At 43.5% G+C, this 21,607-nt stretch overlaps 1 protein-coding gene across 10 annotated transcripts in view; it reads right to left on the bottom strand.

Annotated features, from left to right (window-relative positions):
* The window catches only part of FMNL2 (formin like 2), a 323,185-nt gene extending 302,218 nt beyond the window's left edge, over positions 1-20,967 (bottom strand). For 8 of the 10 annotated variants that reach the window (XR_008659997.2, XM_055292120.2, XM_055292119.2 and 5 more), the window contains exon 1: positions 20,396-20,967. Coding sequence is in view for 9 of the 10 variants with exons in the window: in XM_055292120.2 (XP_055148095.1) it covers positions 20,396-20,512 (117 nt within the window). In the remaining variant the exon portion in view is untranslated. The remainder of the gene's footprint in view (positions 1-20,395) is intronic. The other 2 variants (XM_055292115.2, XM_055292111.2) reach the window with 1 other exon arrangement.
* Positions 20,968-21,607: the final 640 nt, after the last annotated feature.

Below are 21,607 nucleotides of genomic sequence, written 5' to 3' on the forward strand. Positions count from 1 at the left end.
TTGTAGAAAAGGAAACTACTCCCTGAAATTTACAGCACATCATAGAGCAGTGCTGGAAATCATTTAACAGCGTGATGGACTATGACTATGACAAGGGTCTGTTTGCACAGAAGGAAAGAAGGCCTGTACAAGAGAGAGATGAAAAGGAGAGGGACAAAGGGTCAAATTTTCATTTCTAGATACACCCTGCATATCTGCTGCTCCTTTGAAGTTCATGGGAGTTTCCTCCCAGAAGGACTACATGCAGCACAGAGAACCACCCAAAAGCAAGCTTAGTCACTGGGACATGAGAAAAACCTAAAGCCCTAAAAAAATGACTCCTAAAGCAGGGGACAAGGTTTGGGAAAGAAAGCTCCTGAATGGAAACTAAGACAAGACGAATAGTTTCTATTGCCAAAGACTGGGGATGACCCATCAAGGTCTTATTTTCATTGGAATAAAGCAGTGGTTTTCTTGGGGCAATGAAAAAGATACCATCTAACTCCCAATTTTGTTTCTGCTCAAGAAAAAATAAATGTTTGTGATGCTGTTAGGTTTCATTTATAATTCTCCTCTTTGTTCACTTTTGGCAGTTACCATCATGAGCATTAGAGTAACGTCTAGCACCCCTCCAAAAATACCAGCATTGTGATTGATGTGATTCAAAAAAGCTGTCAAAAGGAATACTCCAAAAGAATGAGTCACATGGCTGGGCCAGGCATGCTATTATTTTTGTACCATATTATAATTCTTTTCATCTGGACCTTCTTAGAGTTGGCTTATTACTTCCTTTCATGCTGTTCTAAGCTGACTAAAGGCTACAATAAATGGCATAAGAAGCCTGACAGAATGGGTTCATACCTTCATTACTAAAATACAAAAATTAAGGCTATTTGATATGGAAATAGGGCACCAAGAAAAACACGCACACAGCTTCAGCCCACGCAATTTAAGAACCCTTAAGGGTCTGAGAACACAGAGAATTTTTATCTCAGACTAGTCTGACAGTGCCATCAAATATTCTTTTATCTCACTAACTTAAAAAAGTAGATTGCCACTATAAAAATTTAGGGCAAAAGTGATATTTATCAGCTGAGAGAAAAATGAACAATTTTCCTCACCGGATAGTAAGAAAGATGTGTGCATCTTTAGAAAATTCCAGGCTCCCATTTCTGGATGGTGGTGATGTTTTTATTTGATTTGGGACTGGCCTTTGTTTCATAAGCTTAGCTCTGTCTGACTCAGCAAGATCACATAGGACGCAACCCAAACAGATTAATATAGAACCTTCTGGAAAAAATAACGCAGGGGTTTACTGGGGAATGTAACCTGTAATGTCTTCTTTCTGTGCTTCCTAGATCAAGTCAGGTGGCACTGTATTCTTGATTTAAAACAATGCAGCTGTTATTGAACAATGCTGTTAATCAAACAGAAAACCATCTATATACAAGTTACACAATTTTTTTTTTGCCACTACTGGAATTCAGAATAAAGTCCAAATGACTCCATCCATCCCAGGATGGAGCTGGAGCCAAACAAAACTTTAACAGCAGTTTCTTCAAGGCTCAAATGGTCACAACTTCAATGTATTTTCTCATTGTGAACAAGCTGCTCAGTGGTCACAGCATCATATGTAGCACGGCAGTTGTCTGTTCCAATTATGAAAACACTAGCACTTCCATTAGGCTCTGAAATGGAATAGCCCAATGCCCTGCAACACCTGGGTCTCTTTTTCTAGAAAGAACAAAATATACAAGAGTCAACATAAAATATCCAAGCGGGGCTGCATGCATGGACCAGAACTTTGAAAACACTGATGTATCACAGAAGGTCAGTAGGTACAATCTTATGGCAAGGGTAGCAAATACAAGCCACCATCAGTTCAATTCTGGGCGTTCTGGGGCCCTGTTTTACTTGTTCTTCACATTTGAGGTTGATGATGATTTAACTAAAGTTACCTGTAAAATATACTAGAATCCAGTTAAAGTTCACAGCTTGGACCCTAAAGCCAGTGCTTTAATAAGGTCAAATTTTAAAAGAGTACAAAATAATCAGAACTACCACTTCTTGTGAAGTGCTTACCTGAGTGCCACAAGTTGACTGTACTAAGCAATATCACTTAATATCCATAACAAGTCAAAAAAGTAGCTCTTGAGCTCATGACAGATGTGGCTACCAAGGCTTAGAAAGGTCAATCAATTAGTAAGCAGCAAAATCCTGATTCAAACTCAGGTTTAGTCCAAAGTCCAAGATCATAAACAAGCTTTGTTAAATAGACTGCAGAAAAGACTGTGGGCTTTTTAACAAAGTGAGTACAGGGACATATACTTAGTTTCTGAAGCTTGCAACCTAGAAAAGTAACTCTTAGAGTTGACTGCCTTTGGAGTAGATTCTCCTACCACCTAAAAGGCTGATCATGGTATTAATACTTTTTACCAGATTCTTTCAAGTTGTTTGCACAGATATACCTAGACACACACTCAAATCTCTAAGCATTCAGGTACAGAGCAGAATTCATGCAATTATGTATTACAACCTTCAGCCAAAGTAAGTTGTCTAGATTTATCAGCTTAATCTAAAATATTAGAAACTTTAACCTTAATATGTCCTTCTGTAGCACATTATAAACATAACACATATACGTATGATAAATGCCTTTAAATATCCTATAATCTTCATTCTCTTGCTTCCAGTATCTCATCTACTAGGCAGTTAACTACTCAAAGGCAAAAGGGAAAATAAAATTCACCTTTGTGTCTCAGCATCTCAAGAGGCCTTGCTTGGTACACTCAAGCAAAACATTGGTTAAACAGAAATAAGATCACATGGCATTTGTTTTTTTTAAAAAATAAGCAATCTCCAACACAAGGCCTACTAACACAATATAATAATGGTTGTTCTTCTCACATGGAAGTCCAAGTCTATGGGTTATCACTGAGGACTGAGCAAAAGGCTTACCACACAGCCTTCAAGCTGTAACAACACAGCCATTTTACTAGGGACATTTAAAAAAACAAAGGTTCAGAGACAGTTGTCTGAAAGAGAGCCTTCAGAAAGCCTTCAGAGGACAACTGTTACTAGAAAAAAAAAAAAACGATTTGATCACAAGCTTATTTGGCCTTTACTATTTCAATAGTGAACAGTGGCTTTATTCATCCAGTTCTCATTTTATCTGTAATTTTTCTGAAGGATATGTAGGTACTGTTGGTTCTGGGTATACAAACAAAATGAACACAGACTGAAAAGATGATGAGCTTGCCATCACAGGGCTTTCAATTTACTTTCAAACATTTATATTTATTCCACATATAGCTTATATTTACATAATATTTTTGCATTGGGAGTCAAAACAGAATGTTAGGAACACAGCTTTTGAGTCAAGAAATTTGATTTTCAGCTTTATTACCTACTAGAAATATGTGTTCTCAGGCAAGATTTTTAACTTTCCTAATCCTGAGTTTCTCATATATGAGACAGGGATATACCTACCTTTCAGGTTTCCTGAGCTACCATTCATGTTTACTGAAATGATTAAAGAAATACACAAGTGACCTATATTGTATTATTACTGAACATGCATGAAATCCACATTTAAACCCACGTTAGGGCTGCTTTAAAATCCTCACAATAAACAAAGCCACTAATATGTATTTAAAGACTTATTCTGATATTGAATTGTGTAAACCTACTGGCAAGCAGGAAGATACCAAAATTCCCACCCATCCTCCAGTCACTGCTAGAGGTCTGAGAGTTCTAAGTCAGAATTGCCCACTTTTCTTTTGTGGCTTCTCCTTTAATCATGCTTAAAGGTTCTCAAACTTTAACACGCATAAGAATTGCTTTCTAAGAGCTCATCATCACTGGTCATTAGAGAAATGCAAATCAAAACCACAACGAGATACCACCTCATGCCAGTTAGAATGGCAATTATTAAAGTCAGGAAACAACAGATGCTGGCGAGGCTGTGGAGAAATAGGAATGCTTTTACACTGTTGGTGGGAGTGTAAATTAGTTCAACCATTGTGGAAGACAGTGTGGTGATTCCTCAAGGATCTAGAACCAGAAATACCATTTGACCCAGCAATCCCATTATGGGTATATACCCAAAAGATTATAAATCATTCTACTATAAAGACACATGCACACGTACGTTTACTGCAACACTATTTACAATAGCAAAGACTTGGAACCAACCCAAATGCCCATCAATGATAGACTGGATAAAGCAAATGTGGCACATATACACCATGGGATACTATGCAGCCATAAAAAAGGATGAGTTCATGGCCTTTGCAGGGACATGGATGAAGCTGAAGACCATCATCCTCAGCAAACTAACACAGGAACAGAAAACCAAACGCCACATGTTCTCACTCATAAGTGGGCGTTGAACAATGAGAACACATGGACACCGGGAGGGGAACATCACACAACGGAACCTGTTGGGGTTGGGGGGAAAGGGGAGGGAGAGCATTAGGACAAATACCTAATGTATGCAGGGCTTAAAACCTAGAAGACAGGTTGATAGGTGCAGCAAATCATGGCATGTATACCTATGTAACAAACCTGCACATTCTACACATGTATCCCAAAGTAAAATTTAAAAGAAATAATAATTGCTTTCTAGGGTTGTTTCACTACAGAATTGAACATGTACTTTCATGGGCAACTTCAGGTATTTTTGGGATAATTTTAACTATACACAACTTTCAGCTTATTTTTATCTTTAGAATTGTACCTCTTTATAAAATTCTTTTTGAGAAAGAGTCTCACTCTGTTACCCAGGCTGGAGTGCAGTGGCGTGATCTCAGCTCACTGCAGCCTCCGCCTCTCAGGTTCAAGCGATTCTCCTGCCTCAGCCTCCCAAGTAGCTGGGACTACAAGTGTGTGCCACCCTATCTGGCTGATTTTTGTATTTATAGTAGAGACAGGGCTTCACCATGTTGGCCAGGCGGGTCTCAAAGTCCTGACCTCAAGTGATCTGCCCACCTCGGCCTCTCAAAGTGATAGGATTACAGGTGTGAGCCATCGTGCCCAGCCTTCTTTGTAAAATTCTTATATGCCCCTTAAAATACAATAATTTTGTAAAGGAAATATAAAAAAGAAAAAGAGGGAAAGAATCTGAGCTACAAGCTAGTAGCAAGTTAACAGCAATAAAGTAATTCTCTTCCGTAATACCTTGCCTGCCCCAGGTCAACCTATAGCTTCAAGTAGACAAAGAAAGCCATTCTAAATACTGGCCTTCAGAGTGCCTGCATTTAGGGCACAGCTCACACTGATCAAACAGTCCATTCTCAAACAGTCTGTCCCATGGGTCTAGAACAATGGCAATTCTGAAATACTCATTTCTTTCAAAATCACCTGAATTTAACAAGAGGCAGAACTCTGGCTACACAAAACCACCTACAAGAAATGGCTCTGTTACCGACAACAGAGTGAGGGGACAGACTCCTCAGCCTCCACCTTGAGGCTGTCCCATGGGCACGGTCCAAAGCTGTCTGGGCTGAGTATATCCCATATGCTGTGGAATGACCCTTCACTTGCTCCAGGGTCCCTGGAAACTGCTCCTGAACCAGCAAAGGGAGAAACAAATCACACTCTGGCTACTCCTCCCTCCCGAGGGCTCTTACCTGATCACACTGGCTGCCTGCTCCTCCTCACTCAGAACTCATCGGGATGACACCACTTCACATATCCCATTTTATTCTCCTCATGGCACTTTCCACCATCTAAACGCTCCATTTCTGTACCTGTGCATCCCCTTCAGGTCTAGCTTCCCCCTCTACACCCTCTCATTAAAATATAAATTCTTTGGGAGCAGACGTTCAATCAGTCCCACCTCAGTACAGCATCCTCCAGTGCCTACAACACTGCCTGGCACACAGTAAGTGCTCAATAAATACTTTTTGGACTGTCTGAATAAAGTATATAAGCACCAAAGGAGCAAAAATGCACAATGTAGAATGAAAAGTGCAGCCCAGCAGCGGTTGGGACTGAGCTAGAATCTCACCTACTTCCTATTCCAAGGAAACATTTTCTGAGCACTCAGAATTCAGAAAAGTCACCTTCTCTCCAAACCCTTAGCATATCTACATCTATACTGATTATGAAGCTCTCTGGGTTGCTTATTGTTGCCTGTTTCCCCAGCTACATCCTGAGTCCCTTGAGATTAAGGTCAGATTTTGCAGCATATAACACAAGTTGGACTCACTCAAAGCAGTTATTGTATGATTTAATAAGTTTAGTACAGAGGGTATGTGAAGAACGAACAAGAAGCATACATTTAATGACATCTTATAGCTAACTCAGAAAACATAATAGTGTAGTGCAGTAGAAAGAAGCAGGCTCTCTCAGGCAGGCCTGGATTCAAACCCTGACCCCAGGATTGGGTAGTGGCCACATTAACACCCTCAGCCCATTGTCTCATAAGTAAAAGGAAGACAATACCGCCCTGGAAAAGTTGTCATGGGCATCAACGATAATGCATATAAAGCACCTAACAGAACTCGAGAGAATTCATAAACATCATTAGTTTACAGTGGAATGCACCCCGGAGTTTTAGTATGAAGACCTAGGACTGGACCACAAACTTCACCACCTTCTTATATAACTTCAAGCCATCCAGTCTCATGCCCTATTTGTCTCATTTACTTAAAACCCTTAGAAGCACAGAAGATAATTGGAGAGCACTCTGCAAACAGCAAAGCAGTAACATGCCAAAATAAAGAATGCTGCCCATTTAAACTTACCTCACTCCAACAAAAAAGAAAATATAAACTGCCCTCCTCCTCTTCTGCTAATTCACAAGGAGTCAGGGAAGCATGATGCCAACTTGTTGTCTCTGAATGTTTCGTATTCTTGGACACCTACCACAGTCAAGTGATAAGGGGAATACCAAGATGAATAAGAATCTATGACCAAGTGTCATTTCAACACAAAGGCAAGTTATGTGCAATTAATAGCCTAGTGTGGTCAGTTAAATAGGTTTCCAGAGCAGCCACTCCAATTCCCAGTCCTCTTTCAGTGGGCACTGTTCTCTTATCAAGTCGGCAATCATTTGCTGGGACCCTTCCCAAAGCTAAGACAAGTAAAAGCTGTCAGACCCCGTAAGACATGATCCTTGCCTTTCAGGAGCCCACAGTGTGAATTGGCAGGTGAAACAAAGACACAAACAGATGGCTAAGAATGTAATGAGCAACTACAAAGCTACACGTGAAAGCATCTCCCTATTTTACAATCAGAACTTACACAAAGTGATATTTAATCAAGTGCCTCATGAGTAAGAGATAATTCATATCACAAAGCAGTCAAAGTGAGGAGAGTTGTTTTTCTCATCGCCCCCATGCTTACGTGGGCCTGTAAGGACCCTTGGAAAAAGTGAGACTGTAGAAAACTTTGAAGGCTGGTATAGGTTCAGTAAGCACAGAAGCGAAGGGAGCCCATCCTATGCAGGGGAATCACCGGGAAAAAAAATACAAAGGAGAGAAAGCACAGGCCTAATCTGGGGACAGGGATTAAAAAACAAAAAAGAAAAAAAAAAAAAACTCCAAGTTAGGGACTTGTAAAGAAACAGAAGAGGAGATGGGTCTGGCCACATTGTAGCTGGCTTCAGGAAGAAGGCTGTGAGGGATACTGGAGTTACAAAGGAGAGAAAAGAAGAGAGACCAACAAACATGGCCATGAGCCCCGCAAATTTTATCTATTAATAATGTCTAGAATAACACAATAGGGCTGTGATGGGAAATTGAACCACAACATGAAATTCACAGTCTTGTACCTTTTAATATTTCAAGAGTCATCAAGAAAGATAACAAAAGCTAAAGGCCAGAACTTACGCTTGAGAAGGAGTACATAAATTTTGTACCTACATGTCCGTAATTCCAAGTATTAATGCCCAAAATTTCAAATGCTCATTTTCTCTGTGGCCATCCCTCCCCATTCATGCTTTACTTTGGGAACACAAATCAAAATATCCTCTTCTCAGTATTATGAAAAGAAGGGATACTATACACACAAACAAAAATACCATTAAGGTGATCAATGATGATACAACTAAAAGCAACAGGAAAATGCTGCAGTGTCAATATTTCCTAATGCTCAGGCCTACTTGGACTAGGAACACTCTCAGAGGAAGTGGTGGAAACCTCATGGTTAGAGTCACTTGGAGTCAGACCACAAGGCACAATCCTGTGGCCTACTCTCTTCCACGTGAAGTGTGACCGCTGAGAAAGTAAGTTCAGGTGAGCAGTAACTGTGGCTGGGAGACCAGAAGCCAAGTCTCACCACTTCTGAAGAACAAGAGGGAGGGAGGGATTCTGATTCCTGATCTGGGAGTTGGTTGCAACTGTGTTTGGTTTGTGAAAAGATTTTTTTTTTTTGAGATGGAATATCGCCCTGTCACCCAGACTGGAGTGCTATGGCAAGATCTCGGCTCACTGCAACCTCCGCCTCCCAGGTTCAAGCAATTCTCCTGCCTCAGCCTCCCAAGTAGGTGGGACTACAGGTGTGTGCCACTATGCCCAGCTAATTTTTTATATCTTTAGTAGATACGGGGTTTCACCATGTTGGCCAGGCTGCTCTCGAACTCCTGACCTCATGATCTGCCCGCCTCAGCCTCCCAAAGTGCTGGGATTACAGGCATGAGCCATGGCGCCCAGTCTGAGCCACCGTGCCCAGCCATGAAAATATTTTTTTAAAAGAGGATCAGGCAATATCATTCTAAAAAATGACCAAGAAAGAATTTTTAAATTTCTCCATTATCATTAGAAACATCAGAGGAAATCAATCGTAGGACTTTTTTTGTTGTTAGAGATAGGGTATCTTACTTTGTCACCCAGGCTGGAGTACAGTGGCATGATTACAGCTCACTTCAGCCTCGAACTGCTGGGCTCAAGCAATTCTCCCACCTCAGCCTCCCAAGTAGCTAGGACTACAGAGAGTGTGCCACTAAGCCAGTTTTTTTTTCTTTTAATTTTCATAGGCACAGGATCTTGCTGTTACCCAGGCTGGTCTCAAACTCCAGGCCTCAAGCAATCCTCCCACCTCAGCCTCCCAAAGCACTGGGATTACAGATGTGAGCCACCACACCCTGCCAGAACTTCTGATAATTACTGGTGAAATAACAAAAGTATAGGCCGAGTGTGGTGGCTCATGCCTGTAATCCCAGCACTTTGGGAGGCTGAGGGGGGCGGATCACCTGAGGTTGGGAGTTCAAGAGCAGCTTGGGCAACATGATGAAACCCCATCTCTACTACAAATACAAAAATTAGCCGGGCATGGAGGCATGCGCCTGTAATCCCAGCTACTCTGGAGGCTGAGGCAGGAGAATCGCTTGAACCCAGGAGGTGGAGGTTGCAGTGAGCCAAGATTGTGCCACTGCACTCTAGCGTGGGCGACAGAGTGAGATTCCATCTAAAAAGAAGAAAAAGAAAAAAAAAAGTATAGGTGTTTAATGTTAAAGAATTGTTTAATTAAATGAGAAATGAGACCTGGTAAATTCACAAATGATCTGGAGATTTCTTTTTTTTTTTTTTGAGACGGAGTCTCGCTCTGTCACCCAGGCTGGAGTGCAGTGGCGCAATCTCGGCTCACTGCAAGCTCCGCCTCCCAGGTTCACGCCATTCTCCTGCCTCAGCCTCTCCGAGTAGCTGGGACTACAGGCGCCCGCCACCGCGCCCGGCTAATTTTTTGTGTTTTTAGTAGAGACGGGGTTTCACTGTGGTCTCGATCTCCTGACCTCCTGATCTGCCCGCCTCAGCCTCCCAAAGTGCTGGGATTACAAGCGTGAGCCACCGCGCCCGGCCGATCTGGAGATTTCTAAGCCAAACAATGCTTTCCAAAAACTGGACCCTGAGAACCAAACCAAACATTCTGCTGTAAAAGGCCACCGGAGGGTGTAAACACTGGCAAGGGGAAGGGCTGCACAAGCCCAGGAGGCCACACAGTTCTAAATGGCCTCTCCAGGTTCACATCTGGATGGCCAAATTAGTTGGCAGTAGAGTGACTTTATGGTAAGGCCCTGGGAATCCAAGTTTATGGCATCCTGGTCCCAAGACATTTGGCTTCCTAGGTTCACCAGGCAGAAGTCCTTGGGAATAAAGAACCCTGATTAGTCAAGATATTCCATTGTCACCAAAGAGAAAATTTCTTTGGAAGAACAACAAAGGTGACCATATCAGGGAATGAAAGGGCCAGAACTGAACCTAACAAAGCTATTCACTCAATTCACTGCCTTTGCATTTTAGGTTCTCTAGCTTTCACAAATAAGACATTTAGCAGTACTGAACTCACTGGGCAAAACTGAGTGTTGCCATGGTGCAAATCTGATCATGACATATCCAACTTCTCCTGCTATTAGTTATCATAATGCTTGCTTCTATGCCAATAAAAAAAAAGAATGTTATTCCTTTTTGATTCAATTTATTCGATGAGGGCAGATGAGACTATTTTCAATCTTTCTGCCACTGTAAAATTGTCATCTTCTTTACCTTCCCCACCAAAATTATTATTATCCTTTACTATTCCCATTTAAATCCATACCTTCTCTTGCCCTGTTCCCTATTATTAGAAAGTTTTATCTAGTCATAAATCAACTACCTACAGTTCCTTATAAGATTAATATTTCTAAATCAAAATGAAACAATAATTGCTACTATCCTCTCAGTTCCAGAAAACCACATATGCTGTCCTCAAACCCCAAACCACAAATGCTAAAAATTATGAATAAGAGGAATGTCTATTTGCTTACGTTATAATGAATAAAGAAATAACTAGAGTCTTGCATTGAGAACAATCAGCTCATTCTTGACCTAGCATCCTATTTATCTTTCTATTCTCAAGGCTAATTGCTTATATAAGCATGCCAATTTGCCTTGATTATAGGATTCTTAATAAATGAATGTTGTTTACATTTCACAAGTGTATTTGAATTTCACTACAGGAGGCCAAGCTCATCAAGTCTTTGTAAGTGGTAAAACCAGAGATCAAAGCAAAAGGGCTGCATTGAACCAACAAACAATTAGGCTGCAGAATGGAGGCCTAAGCAAAAATGCAATTGATTTATTGATTGTTCTACTCCAGAAGTATACTTCTGGGTCATTGCTTAATCTTACACCATATGTATAGAATTTTCTCACAATTTTTCATTATGATAATTTGGTGGTCATTTCTTAGTTAAATAAAGTCTCTCTACCATTCAACAGGATTTATCCTTTTCTTCTGTGTTTTTTCATCTTGTTGCTTTTAGTTGAATCAAATATCTTTCATTTTTTTAACTCTTCTCAACTTTCTCAATTTTGCCTAATCTCTCCAAAATTTTGACTTCTTAAACAATCTCTTTTCTATTACACTCATTATCTTGTTTTCTGCTGGTTTTAACTCATAGGCAAATTGGCTTGGTCTTTGGGGTAGGAAGAAAAAGGGGAAAAACATCTAGCACAGTGGCTGTCAACCTTGGCTGCACATTCAAACCTTCTAGGGAGCTTTTAAAAATCCTGATGCCCAGGTCACACTCCAGACAAATTTATCAGAATTTCTGGGAGTGGAACCCAGGCATTTGTGGGTTTTTGTTTTTGTTTTAGAGATAGTCTTGCTCTGTTGCCCATACTAGAGTGCAGTGGCATGATCACAGCTCACTGCAGTCTCAAACTTCTGGGCTCAAGCAATCCTCCTGCCTCAGCCTCCCAGGTAAGCTGTGACTACAGGCATGCACCACCACACCTGGCTAATTTTCATTAGTAGTAGAGATGAGGTCTCGCTATGTTGCTCCATGCTGGTCTAGGACTCCTGGCCTCAAGTGATCCTCCTGTCTTGGCCTCCCAAAGTGCTGGGATTACAGGCGTGAGCCACTGTACCTGGCCCACTTGTACTTTCTGAGGATCCCCAAGTGATGTCAATGCACAACCAAGTTTGAGAACCACTACTTTAACTTACCAATACCCTTATTCTAGCTTAAATAAGGTGTTCTGCCAAACTTCCACGGAGAGAAAAAAAAAACAAGGAAAGGAAGTCAGGTTCCTGAGCAAACCCTCAATCAAGGCAGGTCTTGAGACTAGTGAGATGTGTTATTTAAAAGCACCATCAGTCACACGTTAGTGTCCCAGCACCAGGCACATGGTCAAAAATGTGAACTATTTAAGCCGGGTGTGGTGGCTTATGCCTGTAATCTCAGCACTGTGAGATGCCAAGACTGGGGGATCACTTGAGGTCAGGAGTTCAAGACCAGCCTGGCCAACATGGTGAAACCTCATCTCTACTAAAAGTACAAAAACTAGCTGGGTGTGGTGGTGCATGCCTGTAATCCCAGCTACTCAGGAGGCTGAGGCAAGAGGATCGGTTGAACCCGGGAGGCAGAGGTTGCAGTGAGCTGAGATTACGCCACTGTAGGCCAGCCCAGATGACAGAAAGAGAATCCATCTCAAAACAAAAAAATATGAACTATTTGATATTTGACATCATTCCCAAAACCAAGCCATGGGCATCTTCTATGCACAGAAGTCGGTCAAGTGAGATTACTTCTGGGGATAGCAGGGTCTAAACACCTCAAGGCTTTCAGCTTCTGTGGCAATGGTTACAGGGGCTTACAAATGCATCAGAACTTCTGCAAAGAAAAGAGGAGACTAATGTTACATGTGAAATAAGAGTCACCAAAGTCAATTACAGGCTAAACAAGAACACTGAAGATCATGGAATCACAGAAACTATATGAAGTTTGTCCTAGAAACTACACAAGACTAGAAATCATAGAGACTTTGTGATAACTGCCCACCAGTGAACACTGATGGTCATGTTTTTCTGTTTGTTTTTTCAGAGAGTGAAAAGAAAGTACATTTTCATCTGTCAACATCGAATACCATCATACCTGGTAAATAGGGCTGAGGGTTGCCCAATTTCAGAATTCCAAGCCCGTCTGGTCCACATCTGCGGGCCTTGGTTGAGATCACAGTTCAAGAGGCAGCTCTCCAACCTAACAGCTCTTCCCTTAGACACTGCTTCCAAATTATATCCTATCAGTTGGAAACTGCATAGTCCTTGGCATTTATGTTGAAAGACAGGTTTCTGGAAAGGAGGAAGGGGTCACTGGGGAGGAGGGAGGAAGATCACCCTGCAGTATGAACAGACGGAATTCTAAAGGGAAGACAAGCAATGAGCTATCTCTGTCCCCAGTGTTCAAGTAGGTGAGAACTAAGAAGGTACATGAAGCCTCTCTAAGGAACCATGACTCCAAAGCCTAGGGACACACTTCTTGTTATCTGCAGGGATGGGGGTGGCACTCCATAAAGAGCTGCTCCACAAGATGAGATCTGCCAAGCAACCGTATAGCTTGTAACTCACATTCTCTCCTAAGCTCCTCTAGGCTGTTCCTTCTTTTATAATGATTCAATGCTTTGTTCATAAAAGGATTCCAGTTACAGCGTCCTCTTGCAAAGGAGGGGCAATCATCCATAATCAGTGCTTCTTGTATTAGCTACTTTTTTGACATCTATTACTTGCTTAAACCTGAGGGCTGGAGAGACCACTTTACCTTGTCTCTATTCCCCGAGCTCGAAATGTGAAAAAGAGCACTGTTCATTAAGACCAAATCCTTTAGGCAACAGTTCTCATAAAGTCAAATGAATTTCCAGAACAAACATCAGCCCATACGTATCTTTTTCTTCTTTGAGCCCAGGAAGGACCTACCAGGAGATCTTTCCCCACTCTCAGGTGCTATAATTCTATGTCTAGAACCTGCAAGTGGCAGACTCACCTCAAAGAGGGTAACTTTCAAGCCAATAACGTACTTCCTATTTTCTTGGGCTGGAAAGGGCCTTCCAGTCACCAGTGTTTGTCACACAGATTATCTGAATAACTTTAATGGAGAACTCACCATCCATTTTCGACGACTCTACAGGTTAGAATATTTTTCCCTATGCTCATATGACTTTCAGTCACTGACCCTGGGGAATTCTACTCTTTAGACCACACAGAATACCCCTACACACATTTCCACCTGAAAGCTCTTCAAAAGCCAACGTCAACTAATGAATCACAGTGTAGTATGTTCTGGAAATTCTATGTTTTCAAGTGGTATGATTTCCATCATCTCACGACTATATTAACAATTGTGCCAAATTTTATTCCCATTCACAAAGGAGGAAAACCAAGAGCCAGAGGAAAGAGTTTCACTTGTCCAAGTTGATGCGCAAATATGATTCTATAAACTAGGTCTCCTGCCACCCAGGCCAATGCTAAATGACAGGCCACAAGCCAAAGTACTTCTTATCACTTATGGATTTAAGGCACACATACCATCTCTCCCCAAATTTCATCACTTTACACTGTTGCCAGTCTCTTCCTGGAGCCAAACATTTGCATTTGATCAACTTCTATCCTAGATACCCCAATATATTGTCACAGTTTTTGCTGGTATTATTAGGAGGAAAAAATGCATCCTGATAATGATACAGCCCTAACCATATATTCCCACTTTGGAGAATAAAACAGCTCAGGGAGTTACTGCCTAGGGTGAAACTGTAATGGTTCAAAGTGCCAACACTCCACCACTCCTCTTCCACACTCTCTTCCCCTCACAACAGGAGAAAGAATGTGAGAAAACAAATCAGCGGCATCTGATGGCCTCACTACACTCCCACCCACCCATCTGCTCAACAGACTTTATGGCAAGTGCTTTCCTTGGAAGTGGTGGAAAGGGAGCAACACCTTGCAGTGGGAAATAAACTTAAATGTTAAAACTTGACCTTCCGGCCGGGCACAGTGGTTCACACCTGTAATCCCAGCACTTTGGGAGGCTGAGGCAGGTGGATCACGAGGTCAGGAGTTCAAGACCAGCCTGGCCAAGATGCTGAAACCCCATCTCTACTAAAAATACAAAAATTAGCCGGGCATGGTGGCACACACCTCTAATCCCAGCTACTCGGGAGGCTGAGGCAGGAGAATCACTTGAACCCGGGTAGCAGAGGTTGCAGTAAGCCAATATTGCACCACTGCACTCCAGCCTGGGCGACAGAGCAAGACTCCATCTCAAAAAGAAAAACAAGCAAAAAAAAAAACAACAACTTGACCTTCCTTTCCTTTTCACAGGTTTCACATTTGGAGTATATGCGTTGCATTGACAGGTTGCCTATTCCTTCTGATTTGGAGAACAAACTTTTCAACCAAGGTATTTCAAATCTGCCTTGAAAAGAAAAACTGAAGAGTACCTTTTTGGACCAGATCAATTTTTAACTCCATGCTTGAAAATAGAAGAGCACAGTGAAGATGCCAAAAGGCTTGACATCTAAAGAGAAGAAACTTCAAATGCACCTCACTTCAGTCACTTCTGAAGAATTTCTGCCAACTTTATCCAGTCTGAAATTTGCACTAACCAGACAGGAATTTTTTACTGCTCGTCGCAGGCCCTTTTTTTCTTCCCAGTTCTAAGCCTAAGGAAGCATAATATAAAGGAAAGGCCAGGGGGAGTAGGGAACAGATCCAAATCTCTGCTGAAAGACCAGATTGGTTATTTAATAACTGTATAATTTTAGGCAACTTAGATATCTTTTTCTTTTTTGAGACATGGTCTCACTTTGTCACCCAGGCTGGAATGCAATGGTACGAACACGGCTCACTTCAGCCTCGACCTCCAGGACTCAAATGATCCTCCCATCTCAGCCTGTTGTGTAGCTGGGACTACAGGTGCAAGCCACCACACCTGACTAATCTTTTTTTTTCTTTTTTCATAGAGACAGGATCTCACCATGTTGCCCAGGCTGGTCTCAATTCCTGGGCTCAAGCGATCCTCTCACCTCAGCCTCCCAAAGTGCTAGGATTATAGGGGTGAGCCACTATGCCCAGCCTAAATAATCATTATTTATGCATCTATAATGTTGCTGATAGCGTTAGTTACTGTGAGCATTAAATGAGAACATGTAAAAGGCCTACTCATAGTAGATACTCAGAAAATGTTCCCACTCCTTCCTAAAACAAAATGACCACATTCAATCTCAGGACAAGCAGAAAAAAAAATGAGAAGGAAATGGACTCAAATTAATCAGATACCAAAGCAGTTCCTGAAAGCAAATATAAGACAATACTGCCCTGAACCATTACGTCCTAATAATTTTAAATCTGTTGCAGTGCTGCCTGACACCTCATATTGCATAAGATACAGCAGCTAAGACACAGACTTAAAATTGTCCTTTTCTCTGAAACTCAACAAAAGAATTTTTAGGATAGCTCTTCAACAAAGGCATCCAAGGGTGTGCCTTTTAAGTTGTAAACAGTGACTGCAAGCCAAAAATGAGTGAATAATATTATGGAGTGTCTAATGTAGAAACAGGTATTCTCGGACAAAAACCATCAGTTGTTCATCACATCCACCAAGAACCACCTTCTTATCATCATCTTTAAAAATAAAGGACATGGGAGTATTTGTGGGTGTGTGTACGTAACCCAGGGGTGTCCAATCTTTTGGCTTCCCTGGGCCACACTGGAAGAAGAATTGTCTTGGGCCACACATAAAATACACTAACACTAACGATAGCCAATGAGCTTAAAAAAAAAAAAATCATGAAATAAATCTCATAATGTTTTAAGAAAGTTTATGAATTTGCGTTGGGCCCATGAGGCCCACAGGCAGTGTCTGGCAAGCTTGATGTAACCCCCAAAATTAGACAATGGTTAATAAATACAATGGAGGGCCACATGGCTATTACAGATGTGAAGAACCCCCCAAAAACACAGGCTATTACCTATGAAATATATACATCCTTACATCCTAAAAGAACAAAGATTGAAGTACGTGGCTGACTTTATAATTTATGAAACACTTCCATATAAATTATACATAGGTTAGAGTATAACAGAAACATTGCACATACACACACACAAAGGCATATGCATATATATATTACATATATATATTACATATATATATATTACATATATATTACATATATATTACATATATATGTAATATATATGTAATATATATGTAATATATATGTAATATATATATGTTATATATATATATATATATATATATATCACCTTCCAGCTCTACCTGAAAGGTCAGTACAGGGAAGCAAATGGTTAAATGTATACACTAAGACAGTAATCTTTTCCCTTAAATATAAGTTTTATAACTATTACTGTAATGATACTGAAGATACCTATCCTTGGGAGGATTAAACTCCTAAGACTGGGATCCAATTTTTGCTAGTCACTAACTCCATTTTTTTCTATTAAAAAGATTACTTTTCAAAGTTCACCCCTCTACTCTTAATTCATTAGTCTTTTATTCTCTCATTTCCATTCATACCCACTAATTTTTTTTTTTTTTTTTTTTTTTTTTTTTTTTTGAGACGGAGTCTCGCTCTGTCGCCCGGGCTGGAGTGCAGTGGCGCAATCTCGGCTCACTGCAAGCTCCGCCTCCCGGGTTCACGCCATTCTCCTGGCTCAGCCTCTCCGAGTAGCTGGGACTACAGGCGCCCGCCACCACGCCCGGCTAATTTTTTTTTGTATTTTTAGTAGAGACGGGGTTTCACTGTGGTCTCGATCTCCTGACCTTGTGATCCGCCCGCCTCGGCCTCCCAAAGTGCTGGGATTACAAGCGTGAGCCACCGCGCCCGGCCTAATTTTTTATATTCACACAATTTAACCCATATAAACTGATGGGGAGGGACGGGATAGTCATTGAATAGGTTTGTTCTCTCTTAAGGCTTTCCTAACAAGAAATAAAATGGACTTTTGTCATTTTAATTTTTATTTACTTCTCCCTGAGGCCTTAAATATTCTAGAGCTGGAGGTTGGGAGGAACTGTTTTCCTAGCTTGAAACAGTCTGTTAATTATTGATGTAAGCCATACTTACAATGAAGTGCTTGGACACTTTTCTGTACAATATTACTATCTGGTTTTCCTCCCAAAACACCCGTATGATCTTCATTATACAAGAAAGTTGAACGGGTATCAGTAATGCCAACACAATTTCCATTGCCCTCCACATACATACTTAAAAATCTGCCACTTAAAACTTGTCCTTCAAGCTTGATGTCCAGAATTAGATGGTTTAAACTGATTTCTTAAGCAACTCATGAAGAAAAGCAAAGTTGAGATTATCACACGCACAACTCCAGAAAAAAAAAATAAAAAGAGAAATCACCAACACTGCGCACTTCTATTGGCCCACGGAGATGATCTGGAAGGTTTCAACTTCTCTCACAGATTGTCAAAGAGCAAGTGGAGCTGACCTGGGAGAAGGAACGCATCAATGGTCCAAATGCGTCCCTACGAAGAGGGTTCCCAAGCTGACATGGTCCCCCAAAAGCTTTGTCTCTACTCAAAAAAAGGTCAGCCTGGTATTGTTTTTGTTTCTTGATTGAGAGGCTTAGAATATTGTAAACAATTTTAAAAGGAATTGCACCCAGTAACTGTGACACACAGTAGTGTAAAAGTAGCCACAACAACACTGCCCCAAGAAGCTTGGGATGTACAATCATAATTGTCTAAATACTACATTTGCAACTGCTAGCCTTAACAAGAACACAAATCCACCATGTTAATGATGGGACATTATTTTTCTAAAGATTAATTCACACCATGTGTTATTAATCAGCAGGGTAAATGAAAGCTCAAGCAAAAAAAAAAAAAAATGCTATCCTAGTCAAGCAGAACTTAATTGCATTATTGTTATTATTATGGCTGCTGCACTGGTTTCCCTGTGTCACTGGCTCCTCCACCACAAGTATTCAGAGACACACACACACACACACACATACACACAGCACCACAGCATTGATGGAAAAACAAAAAAGCCAGAGCCAGGAGGAAAAAAGCCAGAGCCAGGAGGTAAGAACCATATGTCTAGAAGGAAGAGGGTTTTGAAGAAAAACGTTTGTCTCTGGAAAAGCAGGTCAAGTATGCACCCAGGCCGCCTTGAGAATTATGCCTAGGCCGTTTCATTTGAGTGTCCCATCTTGCACAACGGTGGGAGCAGCTGTGGGAGATCACAGGAGATGCAAAGCAACACAAGCAACCTCATCTATCTCCCCGACGGCCACACCAGAGTTTCCAGGTGGCGGGAGAGAGAGCTCAGTTCTCCCAAAGAGCACACAGCTAACCTGCCATCCAGAACATCATTTCCCATACCAAACCATCCCTTTTTCAAGGCCTGAAGGCAGGCAATTTGAACGTCCTGTCGCTGGGCACACCTCAGATTTTTGACCTAGAACTCGAGTCCTCTGCCAAAGTTGTAAGTTTTCATGAAAACAAAAGAAGAAGAAAAGAAAACCCGCAGGCAGGCACAATCGTTGGCTGCCCGGATCACGAGTTTCCCTTGCTGCCTAGTCTTGTGGAGTTTAGAGGTAACCAACTAGGAAAAGAGAAGTGTCCAAGTGTCAGGAGTACGAATGCGCCCAATCTCGCCTGTGTGTGTCCCTCCCAACATCCCTTAGAAGAGGCTGGGACACTAAAACTGGAAGTCTGGGGGACCAACTGCAGTCCAGATCCTGGATGGGGCAAGCCGCCACACCCTCTGCAGCTCACAGCACAAGCCTCGGCTGGGAGGGACCCAGACACTGTCCCAGCAGGAAAGGGAGAAAGAGGGGAGTTTTCAGAGTCCTGGATTTGAGGAGCTGGAAAGCTGGGAGAAGCGGAATGCAGGAGGGAGCGGGGGACCTGGCTGGGCGTGCAAGAGGAGGGAAGGGGTCGCCCGTGCAGTCAGGACAGCGCGCAACACGTCCCCGCAAAACTGCACATTTTTGTGGTTTAAGATTTAAGTCTAGAGGGAACGCGCTGAGGTTCTCCCCGGCCTGGGTTTCAGATGCCCCTGCTCCTTGCCAAGGGCCGGGGCGCCGCACTGCTGTGGAACTCCCCTTTCCCTTTCGGGGAAGCTCCTCTTGGCCAAGCCGCGACGTCAGCCCTCCAAGTTCGCCTCCGCTCACCGCCCGGCGCGGCGCCCGCGGCCGGCCACACGCGCCCCATCTGCCGGGGACTTCGCAGGTCCCGGGCTGGCCGCCCGAGGGATGGTCCGCAGGGGCTCAAGGTTTTTTGTTTTTTGTTTTTTTTAAAAAAAAAAAAAAAGCCTAAGCGGCTCGCCGCCTCCTCCTCCCAAGCCCGCGCCACCTTCTCTTCAAGCCCACGCCGCACCTCCCGGGCACACGCGCCGTGAGGTGCCTCTCCAGCCAGACAATGGGTTCGCGGCTGGCTGGGTAGCCGGCCCCGAGCCCCCATCCCCATCCCGGGACCCCGATAGGCTGAGCGCGGGGGACTGCCAGGGGGGTGAAGAGGAGTGCTGGGGGGCCACAAAGGGGAAAGTGGGAGCCTCCCCCTCGGGAATGGAGGCTCGCTCCCCGCACGGGGCGAAGGGGAGGGGTGGGGGTCAGCTGCGCCGCCCTGCCGGGGGCCCCGGGTCCCGGCGCCCGACCGCCGCCGCGCACTCACCAGCACGATGGCAAATCGCTCCTCCAGTTCACCTGGCTCGGGCATCGGCAGCTTCAAAGGCACGTTGTGCGCCCTGAAATCGGTCTGCTGCGAATCCATGCTCCCCGCGTTGCCCATGTCGGCGGCGCGCCGGGGCCGGGGGCTGCTCCGGGCCCCTAGCGTGCGCGTCGGAAATCAGAACAGCTACCGGCGGTCGGCTGCCGCCCGCAGGCGCGACCTGCCCGGCTCCCCGCCCTCCGCCGCGCCCAGGCGGGTGTGCGGCGCGCACCGCTCCCTAGCAGCGCTCCAAGCCGAGCCGCCCCCCGGCCTCCCTCATGCTCTCCGCCGCCCCAGCGCGGCCCCGGCCTCTTTTCCTCGGGAGGGGTAGTCGGGGCGCTGGGCGCCTATGTGCATGGTGTTCTGCTGGCACACCGCCCCCTGCCAGAGATCGCGGCCCCCGGCGCGTGGTCCCTCCTACTCGGCCTTCTGCCGGGCCCGCGGCCGCCGCTGACACTTCCAGCCCTAGCCGGCCACGGCTGCGCCTGCCTGGCTAGCACCTCGAGCAGACAAATGCAGCTCCGCGCTCCCCTACACAATGCCCCCTCTCGCCCGGCCCCCGCCCCCGGCCCGGCTCCGCCCACTCGCCCCGCGGACTGCCGGGACGCGTAGTTTCTGCCCAAAGTGTCAGCGCGCAGAAACCACGCCTGCTCTAGAGCGCCAGGCGGGGTTGGGACCATTTGCAGCAAGGGCGATCCGTAGTCTCCGGAGATAGCATATGTCACTTTTGACCCTCCTAACCCCAACAGTGGAATACTTACATCGTGTATGTCATGTTGACACGTGGTAGGCAGGTCTGACCATGACGGAATCGAATCAATGAATGAAGGAATGCATGCCTTCTGATTAAAATTCAGAAAATCGTTGCTGTTTTTAAAAGATTTAGTTCAACAAGGAACTTCGAAAGCACTGGCAAAGTCCTGTTTCATAAACGGGGGGGTGGGTCCATGGGTGCTTGTTTGTCGTTCTTTCTTCCATATATATGTTCTTTGGTGTGATTGAAATGTTTTATAAACAGATGTATAATTTATGGGTATATATAGTCAGACCCTAGGAGCTCGGTAAGGATTCAATTCAATTTTAAAAAAAAAACCTGTCAAACACCTATTATGTATGGGATATTGTGTTCCTTGGTGGGAGAAAAAAAAAAGAGACTTGCCTTGCGCTGGAATACTT

This window comes from Symphalangus syndactylus, chromosome 9 (assembly GCF_028878055.3).
Source record: "Symphalangus syndactylus isolate Jambi chromosome 9, NHGRI_mSymSyn1-v2.1_pri, whole genome shotgun sequence".
Lineage (NCBI taxonomy): Eukaryota > Metazoa > Chordata > Mammalia > Primates > Hylobatidae > Symphalangus > Symphalangus syndactylus.